Raw genomic sequence first — 27,533 nt, forward strand, 5'->3', positions numbered from 1 at the left:
CAGATGAGGCACTAAGGCTCAGGAAGATGGAGGTTCTTGTTTACGGTCACATAAGAGCAGTTGCTGGGGAGCAGCTCCCTCAGGGAGAGGCCTGCAGGAACTCAGGAACTCAAGCAGAGAATGGGGGAAGAAATCCCAGTTGCTAAGAAGCAAAGCTGAAAGATAAACACGGGACAGATTTTGTTTGGGATCTGTGTAGCACTAGGACCTGTTGCCATGGGAATGAGAAAGCACAGCAGGTTAAGTACAGAAGGGACAGCTGGTAACAAGGGTAGAGAAGTGGGCTGAGCCTCACCCTTGATGTTACCTATAGTCTGTTCTCCAGTGAAAGACAGCAAAAATTCATAGGTGGCTTCCACCTCTAGGGGAAACTATTCAAAGGAGAGGTAGGTATAGTAACTTACATTGATTTGGGGCTCACCTACTCACTTTGCTATAAGCCTAATGCCTCCATTTTTGTAGGCAATCCTATTCACTTATGTTTGGGGAAAATCAGTATTTAAAGTCTTATTCTGGGCTGGGCCACTCCCAGGGCAGGCCAGGGAGAAATGCTAGGGTTTGTCACTGTTGACAGTTCCTCTTTTCTACTCTTGGAAAATGTCCAGAAAAAAATGCCCCCACTACTGTCTCCCCCTACTAGGTGAGTCTGACATCAGGTGCTGCTGTTTCAGCCATGAAACAGACAGGCCTTGATTTTTCAGTGTCAAGAAGAAAAGGTAGTTAGGAAAAATCTTGATAAAAACACTGTAGGCTCAATTGGTGAAGACATCAGCTTCTCATGTTCTAAGATCAGTGGCAGAAATGGAAAATCTGAACGGTACTAAAAATTAAGATAGAACCAAAGGAGAAAAGTCCTTGAATGTCCCAAAGAGGGAATCTCTTTAAGTGTTTAAACCTGATGATGTATTGAAAGAGGCACTTTAAGAGAATAAAACCTAGCCCTGGCTGGTGTAGCTCAGTGGATTGAGCACGGGCCTGCGAACCAGACAATCGAGGTTCGATTCCCAGTCAGGGCACATGCCAGGGTTGCAGGCAGGTTCCCTGCAGGCCAGTTCCCAGCAGGGGGCGCACGAAAGGCAACCATACATTGATGTTTCTCTCCCTCTCTCCTTCCCTTCCCCTCTAAAGATAAATAAATAAAATCTTTAAAAAAAAAAAAAAAAAGAGAATAAAACCTTTAATGTAAACACAGTTGTTTCTAGGTGTCAGTGGGGCAAGTTGCAATCCTTTGTTTATCAAGGAGCAAGTGTTTATCACTCTGCATCCAGGTAGAGCCATTCTACTCTAAGAGCAAACTTTTTTTGTGTAGCTTCTGCTGGAGGCATTTTAGCTCATCACGGATCGGAGGTAGAGGTACCCAAGTCAGTCAACAGAGAACCACCAGAGTGCCCAGCCAGCAATTAAAAAGCAGTCCATTTAAAGAAATGTCTACTAAATATGCTCATTTTCTTAGGTGTCAAGAGTGTTGAGGTTATGTGGGAGTGTCCTTGTGCTCTGGAGATGTATGCTAAAATAGATATGACACCTCACCCCTGAATGTTATTCTCAAAAGAGTAAGAGTATATAAACAAGTGTGCCATTTAAAATATCAAAAAATATGTTTATCAGTGAATCCAGATGGAAGTATTCAAAATATGTACTATTCCAGCTTTTTAGCAGAAAAATTTAAAATAAAAGTGGATAATTTTTTCCCCAGAACTCGCAATTTTTTTTTTACAATCTGATTGAAGCAGTGAAATATTTGGCCACTAATATGCTAGGAGCTCTTTCTGGATTCAACACCCGGCTCCCTGCCCAAATGAAGATCCCATCAGTACCAATATATTTCTCAAAGCTATTTATTCTGTACAAGGTTCCACTGCACATTAGATGTTCTTCTACTCTTGCTTACACAGTAAACAAGTGTACACTAGCCCTTTGGCTAAGGTTCATAGGTCTTCCCTGGAGAACAGTGTCAGGCCAGTTAAACTCAGGTTGTCTTTCTCTGATGCCTCCTCCTGGGAGCACTGGAATGCTCCAGACTCCAAGGGGCACAAGCCAGGCCAGCTCCATGCACAGAGCTCCTTGCCTTGATGCTGAACAGCTTTACTCCCTGGGACAGCAAAGAAGTTTGCCCAACTGCTTAGGGCAAAATCATATCCATGGGAAAGAATCATAGGGCTGAGGCAAGATGTCTTAAAACACTTAAGCTCCAGCCCTGAGGGTAGGACTGAAGAATGATGCCAGGGGGAGCTGAGGGGTGTAATGGGCATCCCTGAGAAACTTGGTCCAGGAGGCTCTGAGAAGGTAGGGGTGGGGAAGGAAGGTCAGGGAGAAAAAAGCAGTTAAGTGGGAATAAATTAAAGGTGAGAGAGGCTCTAGGGATAAGAAGCTTGTGCTATCCTTCAAATAGCTGGGGAGCAGACTGGGATGGGTTAGAGGAAGTAGGCAGGAAGAACTTGATACACTATTATCATCATAAGAAATATCCTTGTACCTATTCTATTTTTTATCTCACTGCAATGCAAACAAGCCAGGAACTAACGGCATAGCCCCTCTCTCTCCCAGCTAGTTTGAACATGGCATAAGGGAAAGGGAAGTGGCTGAGGGGTATTTCAGGGAAGGACAGTTACCCCCCGGTCCCCAAATGCTAAAAGGCACAATTTTTAGAGGCAACTAGATATATTCCAAAACATTTTTTAAAATCCCTAAAAACAAACAAACAAACAAACAAAACCCCAAAACTTGTTAGATTCCAGGTCTACTGTGGCTGTACCTGGGGCCTGGACAACACCTACCTAGCACCACTGGGGGCTAGCATTAGAAAAGTTGTAATTAAAGAATTAAAAAAAAAAAAAAACCAAACAGAACTGACTCACACAACATCCCAGCTGTGAAGAGGTGTGAAGGAGAGCATTTCTAGTCTGAAAACGTTAGGGTAATTGTAAAAAACTGGGCTTTTAAAAACCAAATACAGCTTTTTTCAAAGATGTCCCCTGGTCTGAACCCCTGGAGTTAGCAGCGTTGAGAGGGCTCTTGGCTCAGGGGTGTTTTTCTTGCTTCTGGACCAGTGAGCAGGGTCCAGGTGAAGATTGGTACCAGGCTCAGGTGTGGCTCTTCCAGGCAGTGATCCTCCCAGCAGACTCTAGAGGGCGCTATCTTCTCAGGAGGATCTCCCCATATACTGCTGTGGTTTATTACACTCAGGAAAAAACCAAAAGTGTAAAAAGTCAAACAAGAGAAGCCAAGGAGGTATTGTGCTGGCTCTGGTCTCCATGTCCTGCTGATCTTCCCTGGTATAGCTCAGGAGCACCTGGCTCTCAACTCCAGACCCTGACCAGGCCGTGGCAACTCCTGCTCAGCAGCTTTAGTTCACTTTATTTTTCTCTCGTTTGTCAGTTTTTTGTTTTTTTTTAAACTTAGGGTGTGGCGCCACCACCACGAGGAAGGGAAAAAGGGATGTAGCTCCTCGCCACTACATACGGCAGGGGGGACTGGCCAATTCATAGAAGAGCAAATAGGCGTCGCTGGTGCGCACTTGGCTGGAGAACATGGATGTGACACTGTGGGGAGAGCAGGAGGAAGTCAGAGCCCTGGTGAGGGAGCCATCAGGACAGAGCTGAGTGGCTGAGGGAGTGTGAGGGTCCATCTCTAATTTCTAGTGTATACTCAGGACCAACAACCTCTTTTGTTGTTTTCAATTGGGCAGCAGACTCAGTGTTGCGTGGCTTTCTGGCTCTGACCTTTTCTGTCTAGTCAAGGTGGAAGCCCTACAGATGGGTAAGGTACAGGTGTCTGACAGCCAGGTGGCCTGTCTGAGATGTTTGTCTCACCTGGAGTCATTGAAAGTGTGCCATTCGCCTGTCACTGGGCTCCGGCAGTAGGCTGTATAGTGGCCGCCCATGGTGGTTCCGGAGTGATTGGACACGGCATACAGGTTGTAAACAGTGTGATCTGAGGGAGAAACAGGATTTCAAGCCCTTGAGTCACTCCCTCCCTCTCCTGCCTCTATTCCTAGTTTTCAAAACTCATTCTCTAGCAGCTTCCCTCCATCTCTTGGCCTCCCATCTGTGTCTTAGATACTGCTACCTTGTTTTTTCCCCTTCCTGCTGAAAAATACTCACTGGTGTTTTCTGAAGCAAATTCTCTCAAGTCTAGGTCTCTTAGTGGGAAATTCACAAATGTTGTAAGCTTGCTGGTTCGTATCCTAGATTCTGAGAACCGCTTCAGATCTGGTATTGATGTGCGTCAAGGACAGACAGGGTGGCGAGAACAGAATCAAAATAAAGGAAACTGGGTACTAGGAGGGCAGGTAACCCTCAGGTAACAAAGGAGCAAACAAGAAAAGCTATTAAGTCCCCCCTTTTTCTATTCTGTTGGCCTTCACCTAGGCCCCTTGTCACCAGACTCTTTCAAGTCAAGTCTGCCTTGATGGATCTTAAGGATACGCAGCACTAAGATCTTTGGGAACCTCTGGATGGAGAACTTCTTTATACACCGTTTCCTGGCTCGGCAGCGACAGCATGTCTGAAAGACATGATATACAGAACTGGAGAGGACTGTGTGCATTCTGGAACTCCTGGGCTGGATCTGTGGTTGCAGTGTCTTTCCAGAGAGCAATCTTGGAAACTGCTATCACAAAGGGTGACTTACAGGCTTTTCATCACCATCGAGCACATCCTCTTTGGTGAAAAGCCTCATGCAGTCCATTAAAGTCACCTCAGGATAACCTCGCTGGGAGAGAAAAAAAGTAAAGGTCAGAGGTCAACAACACCAAAGGATAAGAGTAGGTGTTTTAAAAGTGGGGCAACTGGGGTGCATACCTTAGCAATGGGCAATGAGAGGTCCCAGAAGGGATCAAAGACTGTAGAACAGTAACCACAATCAGTACATGTCAGGGAGCTCTTTAGCTGCCCAACAAAGAGATCTGGGGAAGAAAAGGACACATGATGCTTAAATATGAGGAAGTGAGCACATGGTCTTCTGCATATGTCTTGTTTCTCACTGCTCCTGCCTCAGTTTGTTTAATACTGGGCAGAAAAAAGACTGTCTGGGAGAACAATTCTTAGGATTTTTCATGGTCTGCTCAGACAAAAGCCCTTAACAGAAAAAAACAGGCATTCCCAGCTTTCATGCACTTACCCCCAATTCGACTGTCTTCCCGTTCTAGATATTTCCTCCACATCTGTCGCCCTTTCTCATCATCACTAGGAACCAGAGAGGGGGAGACAATTGTGTCAGAGTGTAAACCCTGATAAGTCTAAGGTCTATCAAGCTAAATCCTTAATATTCAAAATTTCTCTCCAATAATTACCCATGAAGACATGAGTAAAAATAAAACTCAAGTTCATAAAGTTTTTGCTTCCCACAGGTTTCTTCTCTTACTTACGGAAGATGATCAAGGTTCTCAGGGCTGGACTTGGGCCTCACTGTTACTCGGTTTACAGCATTGTGGAGCCCATCCAGAAGAAAGCGGAGAAATTCTTGAGCATCCTGCTGACTGAACCCAAAGAAAAGAGAGCAAGCCATCTCTCTTGTCCCAAGAAGCTGCTGCTGCTGCCACCCACCCTGGGGAGCATGCCTGCAAGGCCCTTACTTATAGCCAACAAAGCGCGGTGCGTATCTCTGAATCTGGGTCTTGAACTCAGATGGGCTCACGACATCATTAAGAAATGAAGTCCATATGGTCTGGATTAGTTTTGCAAATTCTGTTACAAGGAGAGGATAGAGGGTAGAGGACAGGTGAGCCATTTTCTATAAGCAACTCAGAAACTAGAATCCCAATAAAAAGTAGCCAAAGAAGGAACAATAGGAGAGATACATATGAAACATGACTACTAGTACAGAAACAGTAGACTGGAAAAAGTATTCAGAGGGGAAGTAGGACTGCATCCATGGATGGGTTCCTTACCTTCCATGAGGGCTGTGTGTGCATTGCTACTGTGACTGAGATCCCGCATATACAGCCTCTGGAGGCAATAATCTCTCAGCTCCCGGGTGTTGCTCAAGCACTGCAGAATGGAGTTCATGAAACACTGCAAGATGTGATCCAGATGATCGGTAGGGGAAGACAGACTTTGGCATCTCTACTCACTTAGTACCAAGGCCCTCAGATTCATGTACCCCAGAAATGAATCCTCCCTCAGCCTCAAGTTCCTTTCCTTGTAACTGAAAGGGGCGGAAGTAAGGCAAATTCCCACTGTTGGCACAGATGACATAATTAGTTATTGACTACAGAGGTGTATAAAAGGGTGTGGGTGAGCTGGACAGAAGTGGGTGGGAAGTGACAGATATTCTTGAGGAGAAAGATCCAGGAAAGTAGTTAGGCTGACATTTATAAGGACGACTTTTCTTTAGCAGTGTCTCCTGCTGGTGGCAGGGAATCTGCTAGAGCCTTGGGAGGACTCTGGTTAGATTGGCCCAGTTGGGAGCGTAGGGGATATCCCCAGGAAAGAAGTAGGCTGGGAAGAACTCACCGTGTTCCCAAGGTTTCGAAGACCAGCCAGACCCTGGGTACTCTTAGAATTCTGTAAGAAAAAAACACAGGGCTTTTGAGATTGAAGGCAAAGAGGTTAGGCCTGTTCTAGGCTCTCTCATGTAACTCTCTGCCAATTGGAGCCATGAACATCAGGCCACACATATTATGCTCTCTTCAACTACAGTTTACATACCTTGAAGGAAAGAAGATTGAGGAATACCTGTCGCTTTTCAATCCATAACAAAAATACTCTTCAGGACTTTGCTTTCTTTTATCTTTCCCCCCCCCCTTTACATTATTCTTTATTCTCTGCCATATTGGACACTAGAGATAAGAACTAGAGACTAGGAATTCCTATACTCAGGAACATATTTGATTCCTGGTTATAATAAATTTCAGGTCCCAAATCCAGGTACTATCTCAAATATTCGTACCTTTAGATGTCCAATATGTAAAGCAGCTGTCGTAATGAGCACTTCATGGAAGTCTTGAAAAGTTCAATGACACAACATCTTAACTAAGTTTAGATCTTTAGCAGGGGTGGCAGGGGTGAGGTGGGTGGGAACCTTAAGTAAGCCTGCTATTAGGAATGGTCAGAGACAGGTGGAATTCTTTCCAAGTAAGCTCAGGTCCTGAAGGCTGATTAAAGCCTGGGAGAATCCTCCCTGCCTGGCTCAGGTTTCAACATCCTGACTGGCCACTGGCTGGAAATCCTTATCATGGCAGATTATGGCCAACAGAGAGGCAAGCAGCTGACTAAAGGTGCCACTCTTGCTTTTGCCCCCACTGTGGGAGGCTGGTGAGGGGGCTGGAGAGAGAACAGGTACTAGTGGTGGACTCTGAGCATGGTTTGTCCAGGTCAACGGCCAATTCTGGCCCTACCTCCAAGTAATCAGAAAACCTCAGGCTCAAAGTGTTAAAGAAGCAGTCTACAGATGAATCTGCCACCCACTGAGAGAGGGGGCCTAGGAGCAAGCAACTCTGGAGAAACACTGGCTGGGACATGCTCAACCAGCTCAACCCTGATCAGAACAGGAGCCTGAAATAACTTAGCTGCAATTACTCATGCCTTGTGCTGACAGCTCAAAGCCCTGAAAGTTATCAGCTCCAGGAGGTGGGGAGCAGAGAGGATAGCCAAAGGAGGGCTCTTCCCAGGAATTGACATGCTGATCCCACAAATAAGAGGAACCCTTTTCGCCAGTTGTCAGGTCTAACACTAACAGGTAGAGAAGGAAATATCTCCAGAAGAGACCTGGTTTCCGCCATCAGCTAGTGAAAAACACCTGTTGGCAGTAGGTGGGGTAGAAGCATCCTTGAAGAACTCTGCCAAGACTAGTCATATATGGTTAGTCTTATATTTCTGACAGTCTAAACTCTGATGTTCCAGTAAGAGGGCCACAACAGAAAGAATACCCTGGACAAAGACCTTATGAGCATTTCAGGAAGACCTAGAGAAGGATTCCCCTGGGGCCCAATAAAAACATTGCAGAAGTCTCTGTATTGCACATTTGGGACTAATGTTAAAACCTGCCCCACTCTACACATTTTTGGCAGTGCTTTATTAATTCTTACCTGCGCCCCCCCCCCCCCCCCCCCGTGCCTCACACATCTGTCTAAACAGGCTGTAGAAGCGTTCTACCACTGGTGACCATGTCAACATCTACTAGTGTGGGCTCTCAGCTGAGAAACTAGTCAGTCAGCACCAGTGAAGGTGGGGCTTTCCATGGTGTTGACACTTTAACTCTGACCCAGCTGAGTGAGGGTCAAGAAGAACCTGTCATCGTCCATAGTTACTATTCTTGAGGATCTTACCCTACTAATGGCCTGGCGGGTGGGGAGTTGTTCGTTTAAGGAATTGCTAGGACCCTTAGTTCCTCTGGATGGGAGTGTGTGCGTGTGTGGGTCATGCCTTTGTCTAAAATTTCCTGAGCTCAAAACCACATGCCAATTTCTAAGCACTCTACATAGAAGGTGGTTGGATAATAGGAGTCAAGAGGTGGGAGCGGAGGAGACAGCAGGGCTGTTGCATGTCCAGCCCAGATATTTTTCTGCTATGAATAGGCAATCAGGAGCTTCAGAGAAAGTCAGCACTTTCCATTCCAAAGAGGAACAAAATGTCCTGGGAGCGACCTTTCTTGCTGGGAAAACAATCCTACCTCAGGGCTGACAGGGAGAAACCAGAACAGAAATTGGGAAAGACCCTGCACAGCCAGCCCCTCACCAGGAGAGAAGGAAATGACTCCAGCTGGTATGCTGGAACTCATATGTAAGCAGTTGAGAAAGTTTGGATCAGGAACTTCCTTAATATTAGCCATCAGCAAACCTAATTTTGACTTAGTAGCAGCCACTGTTCCAGAAACGTCAATAAAAAGATCTGATTCATCTTCCAATGAAGTAGTAAGGGGCTCGGGATTAATGAGTTAATGCAAAGGAAACACCTGGGTATATGGGCCATATAGGAAAGGCTGCTTGAGGTTTGTGTCTTAACACTCAAGACCCCAGTAAAGGGCTTTTCTGCTTACTTCACCTGTGTCATGAGGGTCAGCCATGAGTCCTGGCTGCAGCCAAGGAGCCTGGTGTGGCCCTGGCACGGACAGTGCACGCACTGCCAACACAGGAGCTAGTAGTGCCTGTTACATAAGATGTGTCAAGCCCTGGACCCTTCTTCCTTCCCTATGTGGGCAGCGCCCACCATTAGCCGCAGCATTACTCTACATTGGCTACTTCAATGAGGCGCCCACACAGCAAACTCGGGTACGGCTGGCAAGAAAAAGGAACTTGCCCTTTTTCACTGGTCTGCAAGCCCTCTGCCCTTCCCAGAGTCAAAGGATCCCTGTTACCAACCCTTTGGGAGGGCGCCCTTTGGGATCAGTGGGGATGAAAGAAGCTGCTCCTTTCTAATCAACCTTTCGTGCGGGGTTTTGGCCTTTCTGCAGTCACACCTGCAGAATCCGGCGTGCTGCCCGTTCCCTCACACGCTGATAATCAAGGTTATCCTTTCTTGCACCTATCCCGATAGGTGCCAGAAATTAAGAGCCCAAGTACAACCTGGTGCTGGGAGTTATGGGGGCGGGGAGCAGGAGGAAGACTCGAGGAACTCCGGGACCGAGATGTCAAGGAGGGGAGGGGACTGAGACTAAGTGTGAAATCACCTGGGGTGGGGGCATTCCTTGCCAGGACCCTGGGAAAGGAGCGGTGGGGGATGGGAAGAATCCGTGCCCTGGGCGCGCAGCGGGCTAGAGGCGCGGGGAGAGGTGGGCGTCCGGAGAAGTAGGCGGAACCCCAGGCCCTCTGCATGGGGGGGGGGGGGGTCCCGGAAAGGGGCCCGCGTACCTTAGCTTTGTTGAGCAGGAGCCCCACGAAGGTGGAGAGCAGCAGGGAAGGGGAGAGAGGAGAGCGTGGCCGCAACTCCTTGGCCGGGGCAGGAAAGGGGGCGGCGTGAGGATCCTGGGGCAGGGTCACTGTGTACGAGGTGCGCATGCTGGGGGGCGGGCGGTGGGCTCCGCCCCACGCCTAACGTAGGCAAAAGGAAGCGGGGGTGTACCGCGCGGTCCTACAGTCCGGACGCTAAGGCCAGCGGGGCTCACGGGACACCGCTCGCAGTGCCAGTGGATAACCGCTACGGGGGGCCGACCGCACGCTCCTCGGCCTCAACCTCCCGGGCGCGCGCCGCCAACCGCCCCAGCACCCAGCTCCTGTGGCCCAGCGGACTGGCAGCTCTGCAAGAGCCAAGGGCCCTGTGACGTCAGCATACTGGCGAAGCCAGCCCCGCCCCCTTCTCCACCCAGCAGACTCCAGCCAATTTTCCAGTCAAGCCTCCCACAGGTCTGGTCCCGCCCGGGCTTTTCCCGGCCCGGGCATTCCCCACTCGGAGCAGAGACTTGCAACCCTCCAGTGAAGGCAGGACGGGAGCATGTAGCCCTGGACCGGCCTCGGGGTTGGGATTCAGGAAAATTGTCTTTGACGCCTGTAAAGGACACGTCCCCAAGACCGAGTGTCAGCTGGGTGAGCTTCTCCCCCTAAGGCAGCCCACAACTCCTAAAGCTTTTGTCGGGGAGGGGGCGCTGCAGATCATTTTGACGACCCGATGAAAGCTCTGTAATCTATTAGGGGGAAATGCAAAGTTTTGTACAGCATTGGGGGCAGGGGGCGGGGCACTCAGGCCCTCTTGGACCCATCATCCACAAAGTCTGAGGGCCCATTCTCCCAGGTCAAAGTGATAGATTTTCAAGGCTTCTGACCCAGCGTCTCTCCTCGCTCCAGTCCTAATTTGGCCCATTATTGAGAGAAGCAATGCTTACATTTGATAAGGTCCAGTAGGTTACTATCCCTTTTTGACCCCATGTAAGAACCTTTTTTGGCCTCTTCTACCCAGTTACTCAATTCCAACTCACAGAATCTCAACTTTCGATGTTTTTTGAAGATGGGGATAAAGTAACTAAATGGTGGGGAAATGGTGTTCAGCTGGTGTGGGGGTGATGGTACAACTCTGACCCTAAGGGCAGTAGTGCCTGAATATCGTAAGTCTTTGTGTTTTGTTTGGTGTTCTATCCCCCTCACCTATCAGGGACCCACCCAGAATCTGCCTAGACAAAGTATCTTGCCTGGGAGTTTGCTATTTTTAGCCAATATTTTTAGCATTTAAAAAATACTTAGTATTTAGTATGAGCAGTAACAGCAGTATTTAGTAACAGCAGTGTGTGCTGTTACTCATCTGTAGCCTCCTTCTGTTCCTCTCCACATGCTCATCCCCACAAGTACACTCGCTCTGCACACATGATTACAGTCACATGGGGATGTGTTCAGGACATATGTATGGCTGACTGTACCCCTAGGCCACCCACAAAACAGCAATTTTATGCTAATGAAGGGGAACACAGGTGGTTGCCAGCATGTGTTCCAGCAGTGGTGGTGGGAGGAGTGGGCAAGATACAGGAGCTTCAGGGCCTTCTGCTTGGTGAGGAAAGAGGGTGCTAATGTTAGGAAGGGTGATTCCCACAGTCACTGTCTTTGCCCGTGACCAAACCTGGACCCTGGACAAAACACAACAGCTTTTTTCTTCATGCACCTGTCTTTCCAACCACAGTCCTACACCCTCTGTAGCAATGTTTGCATTTGATCACATTACTCTTCTGCTCTGAAACATCTAGAGCACCTGTCTCTTGCATCCAGTCCAGAAGCCTCAGGTAGCCCTGTCTGTGAGACTGTCCATAGGCTCCTTCCACTGTTACCACCCTCTCTCTTTCTTGGTCTCAGCTGCCCGCCAAACTGCTCTTCTGCTTTAGCATTTGCTTTCTCTCACTTAAATAAACCTGCCACTGATTTAAGTACTTAATGCCAAGCACTGGCTAAGTGCTGTAGATAAATTATTCCAGTTACTTTCCATAATAACAATGGCATAGTAACTATTACCTCTCTCTCACAGATGAAGAATCTTAAGCCCCGATAGTTCAAATAACTTGCCAGGGCTGCAAAGCTAATACATGACAGTGTGGGGCTTTTAACCCATACCTGTCCTACAACAAAATTCATGCTTTTAACAACTTTGAGAAAATTTTAGCATGCCCTTCCTTGTGTCTGTTAATTACCTTTTTATAAATTAGAGAAGGCTTTGTTTTCTACAAAACCTTCTCTAATTAACTCCACCTAGCTTTAAACACCCCATTACAACACACCCTCAGTCTGCTAGCATTTGGTTTACACTGTATTATCTTAATGTGTTTGGCTGTGTTTTGTAAGTGCCTCTAAGACTTCTGTAAATGGTTTTAGATTGTGTGTTGATTGTGCCATCACACTGAAACTTGAGAGACAGGGTTGTGGGTTCTTAATAAATGGTATTGATCTCATCTCTGAAAGGGGCCAGACCAGACTCTGCAGGGCATCATGGAAGTCCCACTGAGCCTCAAAGGGTGGGGTGAGTTTTCATGTTGAATTAGGGTGCTGCAGGATGCAGTAGCCACTAGGCACTCTCCCACTGGTGCATTTGGCCTATCTCCCTATGACTTAAGCTAGCAATGTGACTACTTCCACCTCAAGGTGTCCTAGCATTCTGCCAGCATGCTCTCTTTCTTTTTCCTAGGATGCAGAAGGTTATGGGCATCGGTGGGAGTAGGGGGCCCAGAGGAGGAAAGCTCTTACACAGGAGCTCTTTGAGAAGTCTCGGGGGGAGGGGAAGGAATTCACACAGAGTCATCTTGTCAAGCAGGTGTGCACAACCAACAAAGAATTGTGGCTTATTTCTCAACTAGCCAAGCCCCCTTGAGACCCTTTCTCTTTAATACCATTTCTTGAAGTGGAATGGATAAAGCATATACAGTTGGCCTCCTGTATCTATGGGTTTCACATTCACAGACTCAACTACCCTAAATGAAAAAATACTTTTTTAAATGCTGGAAAGTTTCAAAAAGCAAAATGTGAATTTACCACATGCAGAGTGCTACACTGAATCCACATGAATGAAGTAATGTGTAGGCATACCCTGCTGTAACCTATATGCAAATACAATGCCATTTTATACATAGAATCGAGCATTAGTGGATTTTGGTATCCATGAGGGGTGCAGGGAGGTAGTCCTGGAACCAATGCCCAGTGGATACTGAGGGATAACTTTAGTCTCCTGGGCTCTGAATCCAGCTCTGGCTTCATGTCTCTGTGACTCGAAAACACTGACCTGATCTGAGTAGGGTTCATTCTTATAGCTTGAGTCTGATTTCTCAGAGCCTGTGCTTTGTCTGCCTCCCCTGTAGGATAAGTAATTTTCTACACCTCAAATCCTTTGTGGCAGGGGGAGTATAAATAAAGTCAGATTCAGCTCTGTGAGGGCAAGACAGAGTATCCTGCTTCCTCAGATCTTAGTGGCTCTGCTCCTGCACACAGCTGCTATTATCACTGCAGATAGACAGACAGGTGGCCTGATAGGCTGTACTGGTAGGGGTTCAGAGTCCTTGTTGGGGGCTGGGCAAAGGCCAATAGGAAGCCCTGCTTCCCTGTATCACTCATACCCCAGGAAGCCAAAAGCTCTACTGCTTTGAGCCTCAGGGCAGTCTGGACTGAACCAGCTGGATTCTAGAGGCCCACATACTTCCCTCTCACTTATAGCTCTGTTTAGGGTACCAGTTTTACATATCCATTGAGGTAAGAGGGTGCAGAGGGGCTCGTGTACAGCTCTGTGCCCTGAACATGATGTTCATTTCTATAGCCAATAATCACTAGAGCTCCTCCAGGGGCAGGGAACATTTTGCCAGGCTTGAATTAACTTTTGTATTGCTGAACCCCACCCTGGCACCGCATAACTCATAAAGACATCCTGGGGAGGGGGTGGAAGGGGAAGCAGGCAGGATAGTGTGGGTCCTAATTGAGAAACTGAGTCTAAGGCAGCACCAAGGCCACTGGCCAGGTTACAGCCCACACAGATGGTCTTCAAGGAATGGAGACATCAGTGACTTGCTGACTCTAATGACAGACCACAAAATGACTGCCCTTTCTTTCTTAGTAACTGGTACTGGTTTTGGCCACAGGTCCCTCTCTGGCTTAAGATCTCCTCTGAGTGACCTTTCCTTGATGTCAACACAGATTCAAACCCTCAGGAAGTTTAGCTGCCTCAATGTGGCTGACTGGGTAAGGACAGGCCCCAGGGTTTTAGGCAGACAAGCTGGATAAACAAGACAGCAGGGCTGTAGTTCATCCTGTCTGAGTAAACAGTGAGAAGGCAAGGGATGAGAGAGGTGGGCCACACTTGTCACTCAGGAGCTCTAGGGCAGCCCTTGTCATCCTTAACTTGTCTCTTTGGAGTACTTCCCCTTCACTGCATGGCAGCAGTCAAGTCTAAAGTCCCACTCAAGAGAAAAATCACATGACTTCAGTTTATACAATATAATCTTGTCACTGAACAGCTGGAACCCAGAGATTCAACAGATGAGTCAGCAGCCCCTGGGCAAATAGGACCCAGGTACATTAGGTTTCCAGACCTTTTGCTCCTAGCAACAGGTCCCAGAGCAGAGGGCAAGGCTTGGGAAGAGGCTGGGCCAGCCTCTGCCCTCAGTCCCTGGCTCTGCATCTAAATAGCAGGTGGCTGGCCTGGTGACTGCTCTGAAGGGCCCAGGCCAACCCCCGGCTCTTGAGGATAGGAAAGGTGGCCTGGGCAGGGCACGGAGAAGGCAGGGCTGAGACTGGCAGGCAGAATGCCAAGGGAGGGAGCAGCTGGAGGGAGTGGAGGGGAGGAGGATTAGAATGGATTGTAGGGGTTAAAGCATAGCCCTAGTATAGCCCTAGCATAGCCCTTCAGGAACAGCTTGTCCTGAGGCCCAGGGAACAGAAGTGGTGGGGTGGAGGGGGACATTACTAGGTTGGGTACTTGGGCTCCTGGTTCTCTGCAGGGCCAACCCACCTGGCTTAGAGTCCCCACTGGGAGTAGTGAAAACTTTTCTTTTTTAATACCAGTTTTGAACCATCACATCCTTCCTCTCCAGCATGCCTGCAGTCTGCATGTGAATAGAAGGTAGGGCCTGGGGCAGCCCTCATTATCCCAGGCTGAGCTGCAGTCCTCTGGACTGGCATTTTCTTGGGCTTCTGCAAGCATGGAGGGTTACTCAAATTCACATCTCCCCTTCACCAGTTCTTTACTGTGCTTAGTTGAGTCTGTGGTAGTCCAAGTTCACATTGGCTGTTATTTGAGTGAGGAGAATGAGTCTGGTTAGAACTGTCTATTCTGGGTGGGCCTCTTGTTGGTGGAGTCTGACACGCCCGAGGAAAGCAGGGAGGTTTATACTTTATCTGTGAAATGGACATTTCCAAGCCTCAGGATACTTAATTTTTCTTTTTAAGATTTTATTTATCTTTAGAGGGGAAGGGAAGGAGAGAGGGAGAGAAATATCAATGTTTGGTTGCCTCTCATGTGTCCCCTGCTGGGAACTGGCCTGCAGCCCAGGCATGTGCCCTGACTGGGAACCGAACCTCCATCCTTTGGTTTGCAGGCCCGCGCTCAATCCACTGAGCTACACCAGCCAGGGCAGGATACTTAATTTTTTAAAATTGATTTTAGGGAAAGGGAAGGAGAAAGAGAAAGAAATACCCATGTGCCCTGACCAGGAATCAAACCCTAAACCTTGGTGTATCAGGATGATGCGCCAATCAACTGAGCTACTCAGCCAGTGCAAGCCTCAGGGTACTTAAAGATGACCTGAACAGCTTGGAAAAAGGTAGATTCCCAGGCACTATCCCTAGAGAGTTTGATTCAGGGGATCTGAGTGGAGCCCAGGCTCCTGAATTAAGCCCTGCAGGTGATTCTCATGTAGGAAGCCTGCAGACCCCACTTTGAAGAACAGTGCATACCATAAAGAACCCTTCTCTTTTGAGTTGGGGGATGCCCTCAGACACCTCTAGGACCTAAGCCCCTCCACTGAGAGCCGCTTTCTAATCGCCTCCAAGATGAGCAACACCAGACATGCCCAAGTGAATCATGCTGCAACCCAAGCACACATTCCTCTGACAGCATGTATGTCTTATCTCCCAGGCCAGCTCTGTGGTTTCCCATTCCTCCTCTACATGAGCCCTCCAGTGTAGCCAGTCCTGCTCTGTCAGGGTCTGAATGTCCTAGCAGGTGTGAGCTTCTATGTTGCCCATGGCACTTCACAGACAGCCTACCAAGGCCAAGACTCTCTAGGTAATGTCAGCAAAGTTGTCCTCTCCAGACCTTTAGTTATTTTGAACTTCAAGATCTGTGACCCAAAGCCCCACCCCTATCATGCATTACTGCTGTTTATCTGGACAAACTCACTAATCAACATTGCTTGATGTGAAGCAGCTATTCTTTAAAAAAGGCACATGTCCTAGGAGTTGGGGAAGGGTGCATAAAGGGGATAAAACATCTAACTTTTCTGTCCATATGCTAGCCTGTCCATCTATTTACCCATCCACCAACCCACTCATCCACCCATCTATCCACTCACCCATCGACCCATCCATCCACCCATCTACCCATCCATCCATCCATCCATCCATCCATCCATCCATCCATCCATCCACCCACCCACCCATCCACCCACCCATCTAGCCATCCATCCATCCACCCACTAATCTATGCATTCACCATCCATACATGCAGTCAGCAGACCAGCTGAATTCTGTGCTGCTCTAGGTACATGGTAAGGGATCTAGAGATGCCATTTTTTTCCTCATTCTCAGAGCACTTGGCACCTAATGGGTTACCAAAAACTAGAGGAAAGACAGAATGTAGTCTGTGCCCCAAGAGGGTGTGTTCAGAGATTAGATGTGACCGAGACCATGCCAGTCTTGCTCAGTCTCCAGCAGAGCCTCTTCCCTCATTCCAGCCCAGATAGGACTGGAATATATAGGTCTTGGGTTTTCTAAAGCCCTAGACAAAAATTTGTCCAATGATATGATAAGGACTGTTGTCCAGTTACCCTGGTCCTGAGCCAGCCAGTGTCAATTAGAGGAGAGTTCTTCTCCAGTGACTAGGCCCAAATGCTAAGTCTGGTCTACAGGCTGGAAAATTACAGCCTAAGTAAGAGAAGAGATACAACCAGACCATGGAGACCTCTCTTACCAGAGGGAACACTGGTGGTCTTGGGGCCTCAGCATCCAGTCCAGGATGGGGCAGGGCCTGCATGCTCCCTGACATGTTGGGTAGAAAAGTAGAGGGCAAGAATGGCAATGTATATGGGGGTGACTGACCATTTCTGGGAGCACTGCTGGACCGTTATCAAATGCACAGGTCCTGCAGTGGGGTTCCTGGGGAGAGTGTGAAAGCCGCTGAGCAGGGCAGCGAGCCAACAAGGCATCAGACGTGCCTAGATGACTTTCTGTAGCTGCTGTGAGAAGAAAACTTCTGAGTTCGATCAGTAGAGTTGGGAATCCTTCCTTCAACCTGGTTCTTCTATCTCAGTGGCTGCCTCCCCAGCCCATGACCTGGTCCCCAAAGGGCAAACTCACCATGATGTCTTGCCCTGGGGAGCTGGGGCAGCTGGGCCCAGGGGTCGGGCCTTTACCCTTCTCCCACAGAGTAGAACGGCCACTGGGTCGGTAGGTGGGACTGAGGACTTCAGGGACTCGTGAGGGAGGGGCCTGAGGTGTGCTGCCCTTTCGACCATAGTTCTCCAGGTAGTCAGAGAGGTACTCAGAGCGGCTGGCTGACTGGTAGAGCCCCTGTAGGGCACATAGCTCCTTGCGTGTGCGGGCCAGCATGGGGCTGCGGCCCAGGTTCCCAGGGTCTGTCCGGTAGCTATCTGAGGTCCGCAGGCTGGAGAAATCTCTGGCCAGGTCTAACTGACTGTTCGACTTCTTCTGGGTCAGAGTTATCCCCTGGTTGCAGGAATTCATGGGCAGGTAGCTGAGGGAGCTGTTGGTTACTCCATAAGGGAATCCACTGCCCCCGTTGAGTCCACTCCCTGAAGGTCGGTCAGTGCTCCGAGTCTGGCTCTCAGCTTTCTTACCACCCCTGATGATGTCTGGTCTCAGCAGGGAGTGGCCCCTGTCATAGTCCAGGATGGAGGAGGGGCCATAGGTACTGGGACCAGTGAGGAAGCTGGTTGGTGGCCCCGGTTTGAAACCAAGCTTCTCCTTCTCCAGGAAGGAGGCAGCCAGGTTGGCCCTGTAGGAAGAGGGAGTGTAGGTGCCATAGCCTGATTTGGCATAAGGGGCACCTGTGTAGCGGGCCGATTCTGTGTAGTGCTTCAGAGTGGAGGAGAGCTGGGCCATCCTTCAGCGCTGCACTCAGTGGGGACTGGGAGCCTCATGGGCTGAAAGACAAGGAAAGCAGTTGTCAGAGAGCCCTGCCAGGTGTCAGGCTCCGACTGTACCTGCTCTCCATCCCCAGATGGCCAGAGCCTTACATCTCAACCAGGGACCACATAGTCTATTTCCACAAGAGGCTGGCCTGCCACTGAAAAACATGCCTATGCATGTATGTACACACATGTGCATGCAAGTCTGCATGCACCCATGTAGTCACACCTCAATGACAGCATATAAGTGACTGGCTTTTATAAACTACACAGGGCAATTAGTTTCAGCACATCCCAGCCTCTCTGAGTGATCCCATCCAAAACTCAAAATGTGGGAGTAGGGACTGTCCTCCCCTGTAGCCCTGCAAGCCACACATGGTATCCTAGCCCAGACCTAAATGGCTCCCTCCCCTCAGTTTCTACAGAAACTCCCCAGGAGGAGGGATGTTACTGCCTCACCCTCCGGACTGAGAACACTGGACAGTTCAAGTTAAGACCATTTCCCTCTCTTCTGACTTATCAAAACAGCCTGAGCTGGAATGACCTGAGGATTACTTGGTCAGATTCCTGGTGAGGAAAAGGAGGCTTATGAGAGGAAGTAATGGGAGCTAGGGGAGGTGGAGGTTAGTAAGCATGTGGCAGAGAGGGGGCTTGACCTTGGTCTCTGGACTCCTTTTCATGGACATAGTCTCCACTCACTGAGCTAGGTCCTTTAAGTGGAGTTAGGGCACAGTGGCCTTCAGGAGTTCCCCTACCAATGAACATCCATCCAGTGAACATCCATCCCAAATACTTATGCTGATAATAATGTGCAATGGGGGCCCCCTACAGGCTAAAATCCTGCCTGCACTGTAGGCAGAACCTGTATCCACCCCAAGTCTTTTGGGTTTTTTTTGTTTTTTTTTTTTACTTTATTCATTTATCTTTAGAGGGGAAGGGAAAGAGAGAGGGAGAGAAATATCAATGTATGGTTGCCTCTCATCTGTCCCCCACTGGGAACTGCCCTACAACCCAGGTATGTGCTCTGACTGGGAATCGAACCTCGACCATCTGGTTCACAGGCCCGCGCTCAATCCACTGAACTACACCAGCCAGAGCATACCCCAAGTCTTAACAGTTGGGGTAGATTTGGAGAAAGAACACAAAATGTCTGAATTTTGGGTTTTGAGGGCCCTAAAGGGTCATCCTTTTTTTTTTTTTTAATTTTTTTTTTAAAGATTTTATTTATCTTTAGAGGGGAAGGGAAGGAGTTTTTTTCCTAGGGTCTATATGGAAGTTGCCACTTCCACTGTTGATCTACCCCTGTACCCATCCCAAGCCTTGCATGGACTGAATTTCTGCTGCTCTCTGCCAAGTCCTCAACATGTGGGGCTCAGCACCAGCTCCTCTCTGCCCTCATGGGCTGAGCTGCCAGCCTAGAGCAGGTTGCAGGAAGGAGAGAAACATCAACGTAAGGTTGCCCCTCTTGGGTTCCCTGTCGGAACTGGCCCACAACCCAGGCATGTGCCCTGACTGGGAACCAAACCGTGATTCTTTGGTTTGCAGGCCCGCGCTCAATCCACTGAGCTACACCAGCCAGAGCAAGGGTAATCCTTTTTTAAAAAACTTTTAAAAATGTTTATTTTTGATTGCTCAAGTAAAGTTTTTTCCATTTAAACTCCCTGGTGTGTAGATGGGAAAAGCGACACTGATTTGCCCAAAGTCACACACTAGCAGAGCTAGGATTAGAATCCAGGTCTTTCCGATTTCCACCACAGTGCTCTTTACACTTTACTTTGATTCACTGCTCCCCATAAAATTTAGGCTCACTTGGGACCCCCAGATTGCCCTCATCACCCTAAAAGCACAGGCTTTATCTCATGGAGTTGGAGGGCAAAGATGCTTTGGAGAGAGGAGCACGGAGGATCCGGCTGCTTTCCTGAGGGCCACTAGGGGATTTTGGGGGGTTTGGGAGGGCAGAGCCACCTGGGACTCTCAGAAGAGTGTGTGCAGGGGCTGGTTTTTTAACTCTCCCTGTGACTGACTAGCTGGGTGATTTTGTCCTAGTTCACAGGTGGCAAACACAAGGCCCGTGGGCTGACTCCAGCCCTCCACCTTGTTTTATCTGGCCTGGCACCTTGTTTTTATCCAGTGACAACACTGAGCTCATGCTTAACTGTTAAGGAGTAGTTATATTTATACAGTCCTAAAATTATATTTGGCCCTTTGAAGGCAACTGCGAGACTGATGTGGCCCCAGGTGAAAATGAGTTTGACACCCCTGCCTAGTCATTTCACGTCTCTGAGCCTCAGTTTTCTCACATGTAAAGTATGGTGATGAGTAAGAATCACCATCATCATCATGATTCTTACCTCACAGGGTTGTTGTGAGGATCAGAGATAACATGTGAAAGCACTCAACAGTTACAGCAGTTATTATCTCCTCCTCTAGCCCCTGCCAGGCAGCCCTCTGGCCCCCTCCCTTTGTAGGTCTATAATAAATAATGTCAGGGCTAGCTATCGCCTGGCCTTGGTGGCTTCTGATCTCAGCCCTGAGCACCAAAGTTTCATCTGTAGCCCCCAGTAAAATGAACTGATGAATGGGCAGTGGCAACAGTCTAACTCATTAGTAGGCAGTGACTTAGGCAGCCCGCAACCTGCTCTAGGCTGGCAGCTCAGTCCATGAGGGCAGAGAGGAGCTGGTGCCGAGCCCCACATGTTGAGGACTTGGCAGCGAGCCGCAGAAATTCAGTCCATGCAAGGCTTGGGATGGGTACAGGGGTAGATCAACAGGTGGCAACTTCCATATAGGCCCTAGGAAAAAACTCCTAAGGCCCTGCCAGCAATTTTCAGTCCAGACCGGCCCACATTTATTGTCTACCCTTTTCCCACCTGGCCTGGGGCCCCCTACCTTCATGTATACTCCCTTGCCTATTGTGCTCCTACCTCCAGCGCAACTTTTACCCCCTTTTTAGGGAAGGTAACTGTAGGAAGACCTTATTCAGGATTGGGGGAAACCACAAGCTTTCCTCCCATTTGCTTAACTTGGATACAGAGAAGGAAGAGTGAAGGTTGAGGGAGGCCACAGGGAGAGAGCGACAGAGGCACAGGTTGCTGGGGCTGGAGCTGGGGCTGGGTTCAGTCCTGCTCTATTTCAGTATTGATGAGACTTCCATCAATAATTCAAAGTCATAGAAACTCCAGGTCTCTGGAGCTGGGCTCTGGGACACCTAGCAGCCAATCAGATATAATCTTCTCAGGGCAAGAGTTCAAGCCTCCTCCCCAGGCTGTCTCTCCCAACCCCCACACAAAGTCCCAGCGAATTGGTGTCCTGCAGGCAGTGTCCAGAGCTCATGAACTCTCCTGGCACTGCTGATGATGCAGAAATGCTGGGGCCATACAAGGTATAGCCTGGACAGGGACAGATAACTGTAGGACAGCTAATGAGTAGCCCTGGGAAGGGTTGGGGACTAGAGGTAGATCCACACCTTAGGCCCACGGAGTCCCAGGAGGGCTCCTAAATCCCTGCTTTCCTGTCTGTTCCAATCTGGCAGCCAACTGACAGACTTTCCCACTCCCAACAGCAGCCCTGGGTATGAGGGGTCATGCTGTCACTAACAGACCCCCAGAAACTGCCTCTCAGCACTGACAGCTTACAGTTCCCATGTCTGGAGAGAGGGTCGCTGTTGGGGTTGAGGACTTGCGTATTCTTATTCCCCCTGCCTCTCACCCTGTTTCACTCTTGAGAAAAGTGCTAATACCTTTCAGGTGAGCTGACAGCTTGGGTTGGCACCCCTTGGCATTACCTGTCAAGACTCATCCTGGAGGCTGCAGATTACACCATGGGTTGGAAAACAGGCCAGGGCCCTGGCAGTATCCTTGCTGCACAAGACAGGGACAGGACTGGCACTTACATGGCTATGAGTCTCCTTGTTGCCACAGCAACAGCCTGAACTGGATTTTCATGGGACAGTGGGAGGCAAGTCGATTGGCTGGGACACCACCCTCCCCTTCCCTGTCCAGTGTGGGGCCCCTGCTGCCTGGCACCTTTCACTGTTTCCTCAGAGCTGGCAAGTACAGGCATGTGGCTCCAGGAGGTGCCTCCCCAGGTGCCTGCCATCTCGGACAGCAGGGGCAGTCTACCTTCCCAGCCCCTTCTCCATGCCATCTCACAGAGGTGCCTGCACTCTTCCCAGCCCTCTTAGAGTTTCTCCTCACTTTGCTCAGTTCCCGCATCTTGGGAGGGACCGCAGCATTCCTCTGCACAGAACATTCAGCTTCCTGATGGGATATGTGAGCCATGCGCCAACACCCTGGCCAACAGGTACTGAACATCTTTGAACCAGGTACCATACTGAGTACTTCACATGCAGCACTCACCACATGCCTGGTGCTCTGGTAAGTATGCTTCATACTGTGTCCCTCAAATCTTAGTGCAGTTTTAAGCTTTAATTCTTTTGGAAGAAAAATTGCCTCAAACTTACAAGCATCATTTGAAGGTTTAATTTTTTACATTAAATTGAAGTAGGAAATATTTTAATTCAAATTTTAAAATAGACAAATTTAAATAATGAAGCATTCAAATGAAGCATTTCACATTCATACTTCTGAAATTTTTAAAGCTTAAAATGGCACTAAGACTTCTGGGATACTGTGTTTAATTAATTTAATCCTCAAAATTGCTCTAAGCAGTAGGTCACATGTAGCAAACACATGTGGCTGAATCTGGCCCTCCACCTTGTTTTATCCAGCCTGTGGCACCTTGTTTCTACCCAGTGGCAGCACTGAGCTCTCGCTTAACTGTTAAATACAGTCCTAAAATTACATCTGGCCCTTTGAGGGCAACTGTGAGGCTGATGTAGCTCCAGGTGAAAATATATTTGACATCCCTGCAGTAAGTGCTATTAATAATATGCCCATTTACAGGTAAGGAAACTATAACCTGTGCAGGTGATGTGGATTTCCCGAGATCACACTGCAAAGGGTGGCAGAGCTGGACTGGGACCCGTGTTCAGTCCTCTAACAGCCACTCTGAAGTTTGCCCCTCAGTTCATACCATCCCGAACTCTCCCTGAGCAGGCACACAGTGGAGGACATGTGACATAGGGTGGGGGCATCACTGTCTAGGTAACAACATGCTGGGTACAAATTCCTGCAGGAGCAGCCCTGTGGAGTTTCCACTGCAGGGGAATGAAAGCAAAGTTAGGTGCAACCTGAGCCCCTGTACAATATTTATCAGCATCGAGATGGTCCAGGAGGCCTCTATTTCACCTGCAGTGCCAAGCTCCTGCATGTCCCCTGGCACTACGCTCTATGGACATGTGCCCCAGCCTCCTATCCTTGCTGTAGCTTGGCTCACTCCCCAAGATACCCAGGCCTAGTGAGTCAGGGGTTAAAATGAAACCTATACCCCAGGCGCATCCAACCCCCTTGCAATCTGCCACTGTCATTTCCTGTTGCTTATGTGAAAGGCTCCCTAACCTGCTCAGCCAGGGGAGGACTTGCTCCCAAGGAATCCTAGGCACTTCTGGCATCCAGAGTAAAGGGATGGGTAATGCCCCACATCCCTGGCTCTTCTCTGCCCAGATTTGCCCTGCTTTCTGGGGTGAAGGCATGCCTTGTCGTTGTCTGGATAGAATAGAAAGCCCACAGGTGGGTTTCAGAAACATGCCTCAACAGGGTTCAGTTCCTCCTGCCCACACGTCCAGGACAGGTGAGTGAGAAGAACCAGCTAGTTCTGACAGGTGCTTGGGAACCTTCACAGTGGTGATGTCAGAACTTCCCATAGCCATTTGTGAAGGAATAAGGTACTGCTGATGGGCTGACCTGAAGGGAAGAGTGGGATGAGAAAGGGGCCTTGTCTCCATCCATACTCTCTGACCCTCACTGTTAGCGTGTCAGGCACTGTCTGGGCACAAGTGTGAACTTGAGAGTCCAGGGCTGTCTTGGCAGGTGTGGAGGATGCAGGTAGAGTGAAGGATATTTCACTCTAGATCTGTCTACTCATCTCAGACCCCCAGGCTCCTCAATCTGCCCCCGCCCCCCTCCCAGCCTGTCACTAGCAGCTCTATCTCTTGAGGGGCTAGGAGTCAGTGACCCACCAGTTTAGTGCCTAATAGTCTTACATGCCTTGACAGGAGGTCATTTAAGGGGATTTGGGTCCATTTCTGTCTCTCTTTCAGTCTCAAGGGCTGGGAGAGAGGAGGGAGAAGAGGTAAAATAAAAAGATAGGAGATTATAGCAAGAATCCTATCTGAAAAGAAGTCGGTTAGTCTCTGTTGGGTGATTCTCTGATTTGGGGTTGGGAGGGTAGGCATCTCTACACTTCCAAAAAAAGGCAATGGAGGTGGGCCTTCAGGCAGCATTGAAATCCTTAAATTCCCTTTCCAGACACCTCTCTTCAGGCACTCTCATGTTGCCTCCTTGCTGGGGGAGAACAGCTTTCTCTCTCTCCTCCAGGACTTCATTCTTCATCTGTCCTTGACCTCTAGCCTTCAGTCTTGCCCACAGCACCCCCCAGGCCTGATACGGCAGTCTCTCAAATGTTCCCCCAAACAGACAGTCCAGGGCCCTCAGTTCAGCGTCCCTGTGAAGCACAGGTATTAAAAGGGCAGCTACTAACCTGTGTTGCAGGGGCAATGGGCAGGATCTGGGGGCTTCTCCTTCCGCAGCTGGGCCAGTAGCACAGTGGAGAGCCCAGAGGCTGGAGTATGACTCTAGGCTGGGTAATCTGGTGCTCAGGTTACTGACTCTGATATATATATAGTATCTTATCTGACCTCACAGAGCTGGCTAGTTAGCTCAACTCACATGCATTACAAGCCCAGGGAAAATTAAAGGGGCAGGAACAGGCACTCTCTCAAAGGGTTGTCCTGATGGACCTGTGCCAAGCGAGGAGACCCAAGAGGACTTCAAATGGGAGACATTTTGAAGTGGGACAGAAGGAAAATTCAAGGTGAAACAACTGGAAAGAGGGTAGTGGGACAAGGGATGGAATTGAGGCAAAAATAGGGAGAAGCAGGTGTCAGTCACTGACTTAGAGAGGAAGAAGCCATAGGGCTAGTCTAACTTCTTTACTTTTGAGATGGTGAATATCTCAAGATGGATAGCAGCTTGCTTAAGGGCACACACATAGAAAGAGGCACAAGAGACTAGCTCTCAGTATTTTCAGCCCAAACTCTTTTATAATGGACTTCTAGGCTCTGAAACACTGGGCAAAAATCACTTAAGTTGTCTGAATCTTAGTTCTTTTGTCTATAGACCAGGAGCAACGGTCATAATAATACTATATCTCACCATTGTGAGGGTAAAATAAAATGTCAACTTCCTGGCACATGGTAAGAGATCAATAAATGATCATTATTATATTGAATACTTCTACTTAATAATTGATGGCAGTACTTTAGTAGCACCCCTCAGGTGAAACTTTCTAGGGAGAAAAAGGCCCCTGTGCTACCCCTGGGAGTGCCCTGCTCTAACACCAGAGAACAATTCCCTGCTTCTCTGAGCCAGTGTATGTTCCAAGGCTTGCTCACTATATTCCCAGCTGCCCAGCCAACCCAACTGAGAAGGGACAGGCCCATTTGGGCTCCTTCCTCCTTTGCCTAGAAAAATATAGCAAGTGCAGTTTCCCCCAGGCAACTAGGAAGTTTCCCCCAGCCCAGCTGCTCTGGAGTGGTTCCACTCTACCTGTAGGAGTGCGCAGTATTTCCAGGTCACAGAACTGGGGTAAGAAGGGTCACAGGAAGAAGGAGCATGATTCTTAACCTCTCAGGCCTTGGAACTCTTGTTGTCTGTCAGTCTGTTTCTTGATGGTTGTCCCTGGGAGTCTCTGAAGCTGTGCCTCCACCCTGTCTCAGGACAGGCTACTGACTCAGCTCAGGTCCTAATGATGCACTTCAGAGGACACCCTTGTCTGGGTCCTTAATTCCAGGCCCTGTGATTACCCCAGTCTGGCATGAATCTACAGCATCAGAGAAGTGGGGTGCCCCAACCCCAGCTCAACTAGTTCTCCTTTCCTTCACCTTACAGGGTCCAACTTGGGAGACCTTCTCATCCTCATGCCCGGGGAGGCGAGCATCTCCACCGTCTCCAATTTATCCCCATTCTAGAAGCACCCAGGTCAGAAAGTAAATGTTCACAACAGCTAGAATGGGTTGGCCAGGGTTTCCCTTGGCTAAGTTACACCAGCCTGCTTTTGGTTTGGTATTGGTGAGAATTTCAAAGTTGCTTTTTTTGGTTGGGATTGGTGGAAAACCTCTGCTTTCACTTAACTGCTGCCCTCCTGCCATCCCCACTCCCTCTGGCAAACTGACCAGAGGTAGCCCCCCCCCCCTTGTCCCTTTAAGAGGAGGGAGGACATGAACTGCCTGCCCACTTGAGGAAGGGATTGACAGTGTCTAGGCAGCACTCCCAGGCCACATACCACACAGGGCACAGAGACCTAGACCTGTCAAGCAGCATTTCCTTGGAACACATTGATCAGCACACAGATAACTTCTTCCTGGCACCCGGAGTTCTCAGCTGGCAGGCACCCCCACAACTGGCATCTGCAGCTGGAGCTCCTCCGAGCAGCTGGCACTCACCCTACATTTCTAGTGCCCATTCTGCCTTAGGCAATTGCTGACGCCTCACTTTCTGAGCCTCAAAGGCACTGGCCTCTGCACTCTCCCCAGCCTCCGACCGGTGGCACGTACCTGCTTTTTCTCCGGGGTTGGACGAGTCAAGGTGGGCACAAGCATGGAGTTGCGGGTGAGTCCCAGTTGGTATTTGCTCGGAGCAGTGAGCAGCAGCTGACGCAGTGAGTTCTGTAGCCTTCGCTCCAGCCGGCCTTTCGCCCACCTCCACCGGGGGCCCAGGAAGGACCTCCCCGGGAATTTGGCGCCACCCAGCGGGCAGCTGCCTCATTGCGGCTGGGTATGCAAGCCACTCCCTGCGTCTTGCGTCACTGAGACGCGTCATGGCTATTGGCTTGTATCCATTGTAGCGTCAGAGCTCCGCACAGCCAGGTAGGTTGGTATCAAGGCAAATCCAGGTTTTTAATTCCATCTGGACCATCAAATAAAGTAAAGCCGGTAGGGCTTCTCCCCCGCTCCCAGGCGGAAGCCAGAAACTCCTGGCCGGTCCACTCGACTGGTAGGAGTGCTTAGGATTTCTGAGTTCCCGCTACCATTCTCCACAGCTTGTATTTTTGTTCATTACCACTGCCCAGAAGTCCCTCTGGGTCTTCTATTTCCCAGAGAAACTAGGGGCAATCAGGAGAGTTTTTGCCTACAAATATATCTGAATACATTCTTACCTCTGCTTAAAATAGGAAGAGATGTGTGTCTTCTTGTTTAAAACCAGTCCCTCTTGGGT

At 49.1% G+C, this 27,533-nt stretch overlaps 1 protein-coding gene across 6 annotated transcripts; it reads right to left on the reverse strand.

Annotated features, from left to right (window-relative positions):
• Positions 1 to 32: 32 nt before the first annotated feature.
• Positions 33 to 27,073, reverse strand: USP2 (ubiquitin specific peptidase 2). 6 transcript variants are annotated; one of them, XM_053672547.1, is made up of 13 exons: positions 24,799 to 24,862; positions 17,408 to 18,213; positions 6,456 to 6,506; positions 5,891 to 6,014; positions 5,576 to 5,687; positions 5,369 to 5,479; positions 5,122 to 5,186; positions 4,803 to 4,906; positions 4,633 to 4,713; positions 4,428 to 4,506; positions 4,104 to 4,211; positions 3,813 to 3,933; positions 33 to 155 (listed from the first exon to the last, which is right to left on the reverse strand). In XM_053672547.1, exons 2-13 carry the CDS (start codon positions 18,170 to 18,172, stop codon positions 143 to 145), a joined length of 1,734 nt encoding a protein of 577 aa, XP_053528522.1. In that variant the 5' UTR covers positions 18,173 to 18,213; positions 24,799 to 24,862; the 3' UTR covers positions 33 to 142. The 6 variants fall into 6 exon arrangements, with proteins under 6 accessions (XP_053528522.1, XP_037003053.2, XP_053528521.1 ...); XM_037147158.2 differs by lacking the exons at positions 33 to 155; positions 24,799 to 24,862 and adding exons at positions 1,823 to 3,542; positions 26,873 to 27,026; XM_053672546.1 differs by lacking the exon at positions 33 to 155 and adding an exon at positions 1,823 to 3,542 and having other exon boundaries at positions 5,891 to 5,990.
• Between the last annotated feature and the right edge of the window lie 460 nt (positions 27,074 to 27,533).

The sequence above is a fragment of the Artibeus jamaicensis genome, unplaced genomic scaffold, assembly GCF_021234435.1.
Source record: "Artibeus jamaicensis isolate MK-2021 breed Jamaican fruit bat unplaced genomic scaffold, CSHL_Jam_final contig_196, whole genome shotgun sequence".
NCBI lineage: Eukaryota > Metazoa > Chordata > Mammalia > Chiroptera > Phyllostomidae > Artibeus > Artibeus jamaicensis.

Excerpts from the sequence above, each read along its gene's own strand:
- USP2 (XM_037147158.2), bottom strand. The coding sequence starts at position 18,172 with ATGGCCCAGCTCTCCTCCACTCTGAAGCACTACACAGAATCGGCCCGC. Across the intron at positions 4,907-5,121 it reads GGAAGACAGTCGAATTGGGG|ATCTCTTTGTTGGGCAGCTA; the intron begins GTAAGTGCATGA and ends TTTCTTCCCCAG. Across the intron at positions 4,212-4,427 it reads CCCAAAGATCTTAGTGCTGC|ATCTGAAGCGGTTCTCAGAA; the intron begins GTATCCTTAAGA and ends CATCAATACCAG.